Below are 12,100 nucleotides of genomic sequence, written 5' to 3' on the forward strand. Positions count from 1 at the left end.
ACACAGTAGGCGACGCACACCTGAGGGTTAAACCACACGCTGGTAAGTCATGAGCTGCATCAATAATGTCGATATTGGACGATTCTGCGATCCAAGAGGACATTTTCTACGTCCACTGCCAACGGTCTCCATCCCTACAACACCTGTGCGTGGCACATGTGGTACGGTTGAGGTCGGGAAACGTGGTTATGACAAATAAACTCTGGTGAGGGTTAGGAGAGATCGTGGTTACGGTTAATAAAAAGGCAAATGTTTATTTCAGTCTCCTGCACATCCACCACACACCTGGCACACCACTTCCACTTCCTGTGGCACTCAATGTTCGCATTATACGCAAAGCGTGAAGTGTGAAATTGTCCAATGTGGGCGTAGTATTTGGCGTTTCAGTCCAAACTTCAGCGAAAGTTACTTTCTTCCAATAGCATCACATAATTTTGAGGGAAATTCAAGCCTTTAAAAACATGCTGAGTTCATTTCTCCCTCATAAAACTACAGACAGAAGCAGCTATTAATCCTGCCATGGATAAAAGATGTTGAATGTTCCAGCACCAAATCTCTTCAATTGATGCTTTGATTGGGAGCGACTTGCAGCAGCTGAGCAGGTAGTTACTTCAACAGCTCTTGGCGCCTGAAGGACTTTCTGATTCCATTGTGTTAAACGTATCAAGGCTTCACCGCAGGGCTCGGAGCCACAAACTGCGCCGTACACCAGAATCAGCGTGAGGATAAATGTGCCGCTCCAGTCAGTGGAACGCTGCAGAATCTGAAGCTATGTTTGTGCACACACACTTTACACCACCGCCGCGAGAGGTGTGTCTCAAACAGGAAACAAACTACCTGCTAAAATTAGTCCCAGAAAGAGCTCTGCATTCACACACACACACAGTGTACATAACTGAACACACATATGCACTTATGCCTCATACACTCAGGAGCTCTCTCTCATACACACACACACACTGATGGTTTCCAGTCGTGCAGGGGTTACAGTAGCTCCTAATGTTAATTCCCTTCAGAATAAAAGGGGGAAAAGAAAGAGAAAGGTTTGCTTATATACATAATTTTAAGAAAGCACTCGACCAAAATGCAGAAACGAGAGACATGTGGGACCAAAAGTGTTTTACAGCACCTCATAGTACTGCTTCTTTGGCGCGTATGTTTACATATGTCACCCGTGTGTGTGTGTGTGCGCCTCACAGTCGTACATATCTCTTTCCCCAGGAGTAAACTGGGGTCAAACCAGTTAGTGTTGTCACGGCAATTTGCAGTTCGGCCTCTGCGTGTTTGTTTGCTTTGCACGTTTCTTTGGTACATTTTATGAATTTGGAGTATGTGTGTACCTGAACATGCGTGTGTGTTTTACTGTACGTGTGTGTGCTTGTGTGAATGATGTGTTTGTCTGCGAGTGTTGGTGTGTATGCCCTATGTGTGTGTGTGTGTGTGTGTGTGTGTGTGTGTGTAACACAGTAAGCTACCCCTCGGGCTGATATATATTCTTTTCACTCAAACAGCCCATTTACAGTTCTGGGGTCGGCTCCCTCTCGCTCTGCCGTGACCCGGACCGTTTAGAGGTCAGCGTCAAAGCTGAACCCAGGTCAGCTCGCTAACTGACTCCAGCTCTGGTCCTCTGGGGCTTTACTGACAGCCGAGCAGCTCAAACTGCGGGGCAGGGGCCCGGAATGGGCTGTGCCGCGTCTACTGTTGGGTCCCGGTGTGAAAAAAGGGGCAACGATGTTTTCTGTGAGCAGTGAGGAAGTTTGGGCAACTCATACACGTTTCTCCCATTCCTACATTGCGAGTAAGGCCATTGCCTTGGCGGCAGGCTGCGCTTGTAGCCTTTATAGCTTCCTGTCTTCTCCTCTTCAGACCAAAAGAAAGATGGCGCTCCAGCAAGTCACCCATTTGGCTCTTCGTCTTCTGTTTATCAAAATGCAATAGTTCAAGATGTAAAAGGTTCTTTACGTTCCTTCATTCTGCTCCTGTTCTGAAGACATTACAGTTACTGTACTTGAAGCCCGAGCTGGAAATGTTTGTACAACCTTTGACCCAACAATTGATTGGTTGATGTTAAAGCTGAACTCCGATCACGTCCTAAAGGCATCCTGAATCAGTTTTCATTGAATTAACCTGGTGTATATACGAGCTTCTTAAACATCTGCAGGAGGCTACCTTCAGTGTTTAACTTTACTTTTGCTCTGGGAGCCGAGACGATGGAAACATCAGTAACTTTTAGCATGTGGGGGCTCACCAGAAATGGTCTGTTTGGGCCCCAAACCACAGAGAGAGAAAATACTTACTGAGAGCTTTTAGAGGTGAAGATCAAAGCTGAGAGTGAAGGTCAGATCCTCAAGGCTGGTTTAAATGAATAGCAAGCGCAGAAAGACTCGCTGCAGAGATTACACTTGAAAGGTTTTGGTGAGTTTTGTGTTTGGTTGGCAAAATACCGTCAGCGTCATTAGTAATGATGTGACGGTGAGGACGAGGAGAATGAAGACGATGTCGGGGACGATGAGCAAGCATTGTGGTATTTTGGTCCATCCTGCTTTTCTAATGTGCAAACTGAGCATAAAGTATGAGCAGCATGAGCACGAGGGGGATCTCCACCCACCGGAGGGATAGGAGAAGCGTTTCTCTACCGTCGACTGAACAGGGTGGAGTGTTTGGGGATTTCCTCTCATACCTTTTGCTCTTCCTCTCTACTGGTAAAGGGGAATTCCACTTATCAGCGAAGTTCTCATCATTTCCTTGCTTCGCTTCCTCTACACCCGACACATCTTTGTCTCTCACTTTCTTCTGGCTTCAAAGATTTAAGAGTCTGTACCTTCTTGAAACGGTATTGGAATAATTAAAATGACGAATCATTGGATGATTTAGGATTCTGTCCAAGGTCTTAGAATAGTTACTCAAAACCGCTTCTAAGATCTTATGTCTCCTCTCTGTCTCTAGGGCTCGGGTTTCCACGCGTCGCGGAGGCAGAAGTACGGCAACGTGTTCAAGACCCACCTGCTGGGCCGCCCTCTGATCCGGGTGACGGGCGCCGAGAACGTGCGCAAAGTGCTGATGGGCGAGCACACGCTGGTGACGGTGGACTGGCCGCAGAGCACCGCCACGCTGCTGGGACCCAACTCACTGGCCAACAGCATCGGAGACATCCACCGCAAGAGGAGGAAGGTCAGCAAACACCTGAATGCATGAGCACGTTGGAGATTGGTGGTGGGAATGACGCACTGAAGGTTCTAGGAACATAACATGTCAGCTGTAGAAATCATGCCGGCAATAACAACAGATGTTATGATCCAAAGCGTATCTCTGTAGGGTTCAAAGGTCGCTCTGAGACGCTGGTATTAACACAAAGAAACAACAGATTCATGTGTATTCAAATATCTGTCTTGTTCCAACGTTTAAAGACACTGTAATACAACTCTGAGGCAGAAGAGAAAGGTCCTCACACACACACACACACATACACACACACACACACACGCACACACACACATAAAGAGAGAGTATCAGTGTAAAGCTATCCCGTCCTCTCTGTCTTATCAGCAGCGTTCTGGCTACTGAAGCGTGAGAACGAGCGCTCCATCACTCCGTCCTCTCTCCGCTCATTTACATGGAGAGAGAAGGAGTCAACACCCGCCTCAATCAGGCTCCTTGTGTTTCTTTCTCTTATCTTCGCTGCTTCACTTATCTGATTTATTTTTATTCTGACTATATATATATATATATATGTATACATATATATATAGTTTATTTCTCCCTCTCTTCACCTTCCGTCTCTCTTTGCTTCCTCTCTCTCTCTCTTTTCCATGCCAAGACCATTTCAGGTAATCAGCCACTTACCTCTCCCTCCTATTATCCCGTTATCCCCGGGGCACATACCTTCTCTCTCTCTCGCTCTCTCACACACACATTTGATGCACATACACACTGAGTCACAGATAAACAACACACACACACACACACACACACACACACACACACACACACACACACACACACACACACATACACACACACACACACACACACACACACACACACAAAAGGACAAAAACGAGAAGTGTGTTTTCCTGTAAATGCGTCTCTAGTTTTCCCTCTCAGCAGGAAGGAGATTATTATTTTATTTTTAATTTTTTTTGAGGGGATTGAAGGCGGGGTCAGGTTTGGTTACCGCGGTGCCCGGGGACAGTGAGGGGTCGGCTGGGTCTAATCTGGGCTCTGATCCCCTCTCCTCTCCCCAGAGACCACCGCACTAACCTCATGTAATGACCCCTGATTAGGAAGGCTGCCTCCAACACAGCACAAAGAGGGGCTTTCTGTGGGGGCTCGACACACACACACACACACACACACACACACACACACACACACACACACACACACACACACACACACGTATAACAGTACACAACAGCATAGTATGTGCACACATACCTGAACATTCCCCTGCTCTCTGGTAACGCTGCTTATAGTCTAAAGCTTTATGCTCTGTGTTGCTGCTGAAGTGCCTTAGAGCAACACGAGCTCAGACCTGCTGCCCACGACCTTGACTTCTGTGCAGGCAAAAGGAAAGAGGTTTTCCCGAGAGGTCAAGAGATGCCAGAGTTGGACTGTAGCGGCTCCAACATGAACTGTATCTCAGCTCCATCCAGTGAAAATAAACGCTTTTACATCTATTCTGAGTTTGTTTAGAAGAAACAGCAGAAGAAGAAAGCAGTCAGGAGGACCACCTTTCGCGAACATTTACAGACAAAGTATAAAAAAAAAAGCGCCAGCGACAGAAACAGATGCTTATGTGTCCAACATTTTGATAACGGGCGGGTCAACAGACAAACACGCATGAAGAAGAAATAGAGAGAGAATGCAAAAAGGGCAGAGAGGTCAGCTAGGTGTGTGTGTGTGTGTGGTTGGCAGCGCTCCCTCCTGTTTTCTGGGTAATAAAACTAAGTCAACAACAGAAGCGAAACAACATCAACAGGAGAGAAAGAAAGAGCGACTGGTTCACTGTCTGACCCACTGGACCAGAACTGCTCCTCTGTGCGTGTGTGTGTGTGTGTGTGTGTGTGTCTGTCCTCCTTGTGGTTTTCGTACGGAAAAACAATCTTCACACAGCACATTAGCCTTTGGTGGATCAACAGAGCCAGCAAGTTTCCATATAACCCTGTGTTAAGCTCGGAAACTAACTCCCCAGAAGAGCCACAGCGCGCTGGTTTTCCACTACAGGGCCAGTCAGGGCCAAACAGGGCCAGCCAGGGCCAGCCAGGGCCAGCCAGGGCCAGCCAGGGCCAGCCAGGGCCAGCCAGGGCTCACACATCATCTGAAAAACAACATCAAACACATGTATCTCTGCAGCGACAGACTTCTCAGGTCCGTTAGCTGGAGATGCTTCAGGATTTGGAACCAGTGTTCTTTGCCTGAAGTTTGAATGCCAGACGTGTTTCTAAAGACGGCCTTCTTCACTCGGACCGAGGACGACAATAGCCAGCGAGGCAGGGTAAACCCCGTTTCCAGATCCAATCACATCCTTTGCTTCTGTTGACCCTGTGCGGAGTCGAACCCGGGTCCATTTAGCTGAGAGGTGACATGTGTGCAGCTTCACACGATAATCAAAGCAGGTGATGAAGGTGTGCTGTAGTGAACATGCTGAGAGGGCCACAGTAAGCCCCACGCGACCTGCAGGGGAAGAATGTCCCTCTATACACCATGTTGACAGAGGCAGCCAGCTTGTGACATATCTGTCTCTTCTCTCCACTGCTTTAACTCCCTCATTCTCTCTCTCCTTACCTCCACACATTTTCCTCCCCCCTTGTTTTTCTCTGTTGGAAGCATCCCTCCATCCCTAAATTTAGGAAAAGGAGAAACACAGGCGGCGGAAACAGAGGGGGAAATTGGAGAGGAATAAAAAAGGGATTTGAAAATGCCATCACGTTTAACTGACGTCTTCAACCTGTTTTGTGTCCTTATGTTTTACATGCACGCCAATTTTCCTTTCTATTCATGTTTTTTCTGCAGTGATAATCAGAAAATAAAGGAGCCGTCAGTGTAGTAGAGCAAGTTAAAGCTGCGTCAACCAGTGGTTATATCTGTGTGTGTGTGTGTGTGTGTGTGTGTGAGTCTGCTTCCTGTGCTTCTGCTCATCACCAGTAGAGGGCACTGCCAATTCTAACTGAGCTGAATGCCATCCTGCGTGTCCCCTCTTTGCTTTACTCAGTTTCATCCGTCTCTAAGGTTTAAAAGAGTTGTAGTGGAGAGTTTATATAGTTTATATAGTTCATATAGTTCATATAGTTCATATAGTTTATATAGTTCATATAGTTTATATAGTTCATATAGTTCATATAGTTCATATAGTTCATATAGTTCATATAGTTTATATAGTTCATATAGTTATATAGTTCATATAGTTTATATAGTTTATATTGTTCATATAGTTTATATTGTTCATATAGTTTATATAGTTTATATAGTTCATATAGTTCATATAGTTCATATAGTTTATATAGTTTATATAGTTCATATAGTTTATATAGTTTATATAGTTCATATAGTTTATATAGTTTATATAGTTCATATAGTTCATATAGTTTATATAGTTTATATTGTTCATATAGTTTATATAGTTTATATAGTTCATATAGTTTATATAGTTTATATAGTTCATATAGTTCATATAGTTTATATAGTTTATATTGTTCATATAGTTTATATAGTTTATATAGTTCATATAGTTCATATAGTTCATATAGTTTATATAGTTTATATAGTTCATATAGTTCATATAGTTTATATAGTTCATATAGTTTATATAGTTTATATAGTTCATATAGTTTATATAGTTTATATAGTTCATATAGTTCATATAGTTTATATAGTTTATATAGTTAATATAGTTTATATAGTTTATATAGTTCATATAGTTTATATAGTTTATATAGTTCATATAGTTCATATAGTTTATATAGTTTATATAGTTAATATAGTTTATATAGTTCATATAGTTCATATAGTTTATATAGTTTATATAGTTAATATAGTTTATATAGTTTATATAGTTCATATAGTTTATATAGTTTATATAGTTTATATAGTTAATATAATTAATATAGTTTATATAGTTCATATAGTTTATATAGTTTATATAGTTAATATAGTTTATATAGTTTATATAGTTCATATAGTTTATATAGTTTATATAGTTAATATAGTTTATATAGTTAATAGTTTATATAGTTAATAGTTTATATAGTTAATAGTTTATATAGTTAATAGTTTATATAGTTAGTTTATATAGTTAATAGTTTATATAGTTAATAGTTTATATAGTTAATAGTTTATATAGTTAGTTTATATAGTTAATATAGTTTATATAGTTAATATAGTTAATATAGTTTATATAGTTTATATAGTTTATATAGTTAATATAATTAATATAGTTTATATAGTTCATATAGTTTATATAGTTTATATAGTTCATATAGTTTATATAGTTCATATAGTTAATATAGTTTATATAGTTTATATAGTTCATATAGTTTATATAGTTAATATAGTTTATATAGTTAATATATAGTTCATATAGTTTATATAGTTCATAGTTTATATAGTTCATATAGTTAATATAGTTTATATAGTTTATATAGTTCATATAGTTTATATAGTTAATATAGTTTATATAGTTTATATAGTTCATATAGTTTATATAGTTCATATAGTTTATATAGTTCATATAGTTAATATAGTTTATATAGTTCATATAGTTTATATAGTTTATATAGTTCATATAGTTTATATAGTTCATATAGTTCATATAGTTAATATAGTTAATATAGTTTATATAGTTCATATAGTTTATATAGTTTATATAGTTTATATAGTTCATATAGTTTATATAGTTTATATAGTTTATATAGTTCATATAGTTTATATAGTTTATATAGTTCATATAGTTTATATAGTTCATATAGTTAATATAGTTTATATAGTTTATATAGTTCATATAGTTAATATAGTTTATATAGTTAATATAGTTTATATAGTTCATATAGTTTATATAGTTCATATAGTTCATATAGTTAATATAGTTAATATAGTTAATATAGTTAATATAGTTAATATAGTTCATATAGTTTATATAGTTAATATAGTTTATATAGTTAATATAGTTAATATAGTTAATATAGTTTATATAGTTCATATAGTTCATATAGTTCATATAGTTCATATAGTTTATATAGTTCATATAGTTCATATAGTTCATATAGTTTATATAGTTCATATAGTTCATATAGTTCATATAGTTCATATAGTTTATATAGTTTATATAGTTCATATAGTTTATATAGTTAATATAGTTAATATAGTTAATATAGTTTATATAGTTTATATAGTTTATATAGTTTATATAGTTTATATAGTTTATATAGTTTATATAGTTTATATAGTTTATATAGTTCATATAGTTTATATAGTTTATATAGTTAATATAGTTTATATAGTTTATATAGTTCATATAGTTTATATAGTTTATATAGTTAATATAGTTTATATAGTTCATATAGTTTATATAGTTCATATAGTTTATATAGTTTATATAGTTCATATAGTTCATATAGTTTATATAGTTCATATAGTTTATATAGTTTATATAGTTTATATAGTTCATATAGTTTATATAGTTCATATAGTTTATATAGTTTATATAGTTTATATAGTTCATATAGTTTATATAGTTTATATAGTTTATATAGTTCATATAGTTCATATAGTTCATATAGTTTATATAGTTCATATAGTTAATATAGTTCATATAGTTTATATAGTTTATATAGTTAATATAGTTAATATAGTTAATATAGTTAATATAGTTAATATAGTTAATATAGTTTATATAGTTTATATAGTTCATATAGTTTATATAGTTTATATAGTTTATATAGTTAATATAGTTCATATAGTTTATATAGTTTATGTAGTTCATATAGTTCATATAGTTAATATAGTTAATATAGTTTATATAGTTCATATAGTTTATATAGTTTATATAGTTCATATAGTTTATATAGTTAATATAGTTCATATAGTTTATATAGTTCATATAGTTCATATAGTTTATATAGTTCATATAGTTTATATCGTTTTATATAGTTTAATATTAATATAGTCATATATTTCATATAGTTCATATAGTTTATATGTTTTATATAGTTCATAGTACAAGTTAATATTAATAAAACGCCATCAATTTGTCTTTAAACAATACTTGGAGAAGATCTGGGGGGGGGGGGGGCAGTAGGAATAAGAATCCATGAGATGTAAAACTTTGGCAGAGATTTGCTGAAAAGAATCTGGATAGTCTTTAAGTTTTCTCTTCTTGTCTTATCATCTGCTGAGTTACTTATAATGCTGATGCTGCGATTCACAGCAGGTGTCGTGTGGCTTCAGTGTCATGTTAAGCGAGCAACATATCAACATGCTATAGAAACTTCCAGCCGTACTGTAGTAGCTCTGTATCAGCTGACGGCGGTGCAACAACATTAACTAACTACTTCCTCCTCATTACTGAGGCTACGATTCAAACTGTCCGTCCATTCAGTTTGTGTTGGCGCCGACACCTCGAGCAGCGCAGGGAAGTAAAGCATGAACATGAAGCTCAATGACGAGCTTTCAGCACTTGGCAGCTTTATGATCTTGACCGCTTGAAGTCTTCATCCATCAAAGGAATGAATTAAAATTTGGCTTCTGTTCATTTACCTTGGTGGCCCGCCTGGATATTAGCACACTGTGGGAAACGCTGGTTTTGTAATTGAAGTCTTCAAGTGTCAGCACATGACACACTTGCTTTTGTAAGGCTTTGTTACAAGGCCATGAAAAGCTGATTGAGGGAGAATTCTTTCTTCTCCTGACACAGTTTGTTGGACGGCCAACCGCCATCAGTCAGTCACTTCTTTGTCCTATAACACAATTGTGACAAACTGAATCAATCAATATGATATCACTTCTTCCCAAACGCATAAATCTTTTCTAAAAGCTTACGTTTTAAAATAGTAGCCTTGCACTTGTACAACTCAGTCCATGCTGTTTTGAATAGCGTGAATGCATGAGTTTGAGAAGTAGTGAGCATATGACTGGATAATTAAGACTCGACTGAGTAATTGGATGTTTTGATAAAGTTCTGCTGTTAAATATGGCCCCCGTTTACTTTAATTCATCAGGACCTTTTCCCGTTCACCCTGAAGGCACACGAGAAAAGGTTTTCAAGAATTCAAGGTAACACGTGGTGAGTAATTGATGTACAAATGGTCATTTTATAACTTTACCGAAGTAAGGTGGTATGATATCTAGGTTAGAATCTTTTGTTTCGCGGGTACAAGCGGCCGAAATGTGTTTTCTCAGACGGGTGGCGTCTCCCTTAGAGATAGGGTGAGAAGCTCAGCCATCAGGAGAGACTCGGAGTAGAGCCGCTGCTGCTTTACGTTGAAAGGAGCCAGTTGAGCTGGTTCATCTAGTAAGGAGCCACCTGGGCGCCTCCCTAGGGAGGTGTTCCAGGCACGTCCAGCTGGGAGGAGACCCCGGGGAAGACCCAGGACTCGGTGGAGAGATTATATCTCCTCACTGGGAACGCCTCAGGATCCCCCAGTCGGAGCTGGAGGATGTGGCCCGGAGAAGGGAAGTTTGGGGTTCCTTACTAGAGCTGCTGCCCCCGCGACCCGACCCCGGATAAGCGGTAGACGATGGACTCTTTCCTTTCTTTCCACAAATACATGCGTCAGGTGGATCGGAACCCACGATTGTTGCTTTGCTCGTGCCCAGTGCATGCTGGGCTATGCCCCAGCTGCTCACCAGCCCTACAAAGTACCTATAAAGTATGGGAAATAAACTTTTCACTTCTCTCCGTGTTTGTTTCTTTGGTTTTGTTTGGTCTTTCTTCTGCTAATGAACAACAGTGCCTCTCGTTTCCATCTCTACATCTGTCGGTCTTTCTCTCTCCCCCTCCCATTTCTCTATCTCCTTTTCCTCCCTCCCTCCTCCCTCCCTCAGTGTCTTGTTCTCTTTTCCATAATAATTAGCTCCCCTCCAGCCCGACTTCAAACCCTGTGGTCGGAAATCTGCATTCCGAGGATGGAGAGAGGCTGAGGAAGACGAGGGGAGAAGGAGAGAGAAAGAGAGAGTTGGACAGAGAGGGAGGGCAGGCGGCTGAAAGAAGCCATTGTTCCTTCATAAAACCAGATAAGAGCCCAGAACTGGAGGGCAAGTGTAGTCAAAATAGTCAGTGGGAGTGCGTGATGGCACTGATAACGAACTGGAGTTTTCCTCAACAATTTAGATGTTAATGGACGATAGAGGAGGTTATCTGGCAGGGCCAACACACACATCGGATACACACCTCTTTATACTATATACCGTATATTCTAGTTCTTTATCATATTATCTTCGGTTTCTCTCTCGGTTTGTCTTTCCTGCCTCGCTCTTTCCATCTTTCTTTCATTTATTCGTCCCCTTCTGCTACTTCCTTGCCTCCCGTCCTTCTCCTCTGCCCTTGCTCACTCTGCTCTTACCTTACCCTGAAGCCCTTTCCGTATTTTTACCCCCCCCCCCCCCAGCCCTTTTTTGCTGTCTTTCTTCTTCCACTTCATCTGAACCCATATTTAGTTCCCTCTCCTTCACCTCAATTTGTTCTGTTCTTCCTTCCTTCCATCTCTTGAAGATGAAGAGATCGTATTTCTTTTTACTGGCATGTTAATGTGTTCATTGAGATATTTCATTCACCAGGGAATGTGAAAAATGGAGAGATAATTAATACAAACATATCTGCATTGACATTAAACTCGACTGAATCTGCTCAGAATCTGTAGTTACAGGATCCGCAGCTGTATGAACATCTGTACACAAGACCAACCATAGAAACAGAAGGAGCAGAACGGACGTTCAAATTATTGTAGCATTTGTACCGTTGACATTGCAACCGTTGCAGCGGGCTAACTTTATGGCTAACTTTATGGCTAACTCTATGGCTAACTTTATGGCTAACTCTATGGCTAACTTTATGGCTAACTCTATGGCTAACTTTATGGCTAACTCTATGGCTAACTCTATGGCT

At 38.9% G+C, this 12,100-nt stretch overlaps 1 protein-coding gene across 1 annotated transcript in view; it reads left to right on the forward strand.

The window, feature by feature from the left end:
- The window catches only part of LOC115024040 (cytochrome P450 26B1-like), a 29,073-nt gene that overhangs the window by 10,660 nt on the left and 6,313 nt on the right, over positions 1-12,100 (forward strand). Inside the window, exons 2-3 of the mRNA XM_029455420.1 lie at positions 2,947-3,171; positions 5,195-5,370. Coding sequence (XP_029311280.1) covers positions 2,947-3,171; positions 5,195-5,370 — 401 coding nt within the window. The remainder of the gene's footprint in view (positions 1-2,946; positions 3,172-5,194; positions 5,371-12,100) is intronic.

This window comes from Cottoperca gobio, chromosome 18 (assembly GCF_900634415.1).
Source record: "Cottoperca gobio chromosome 18, fCotGob3.1, whole genome shotgun sequence".
Lineage (NCBI taxonomy): Eukaryota > Metazoa > Chordata > Actinopteri > Perciformes > Bovichtidae > Cottoperca > Cottoperca gobio.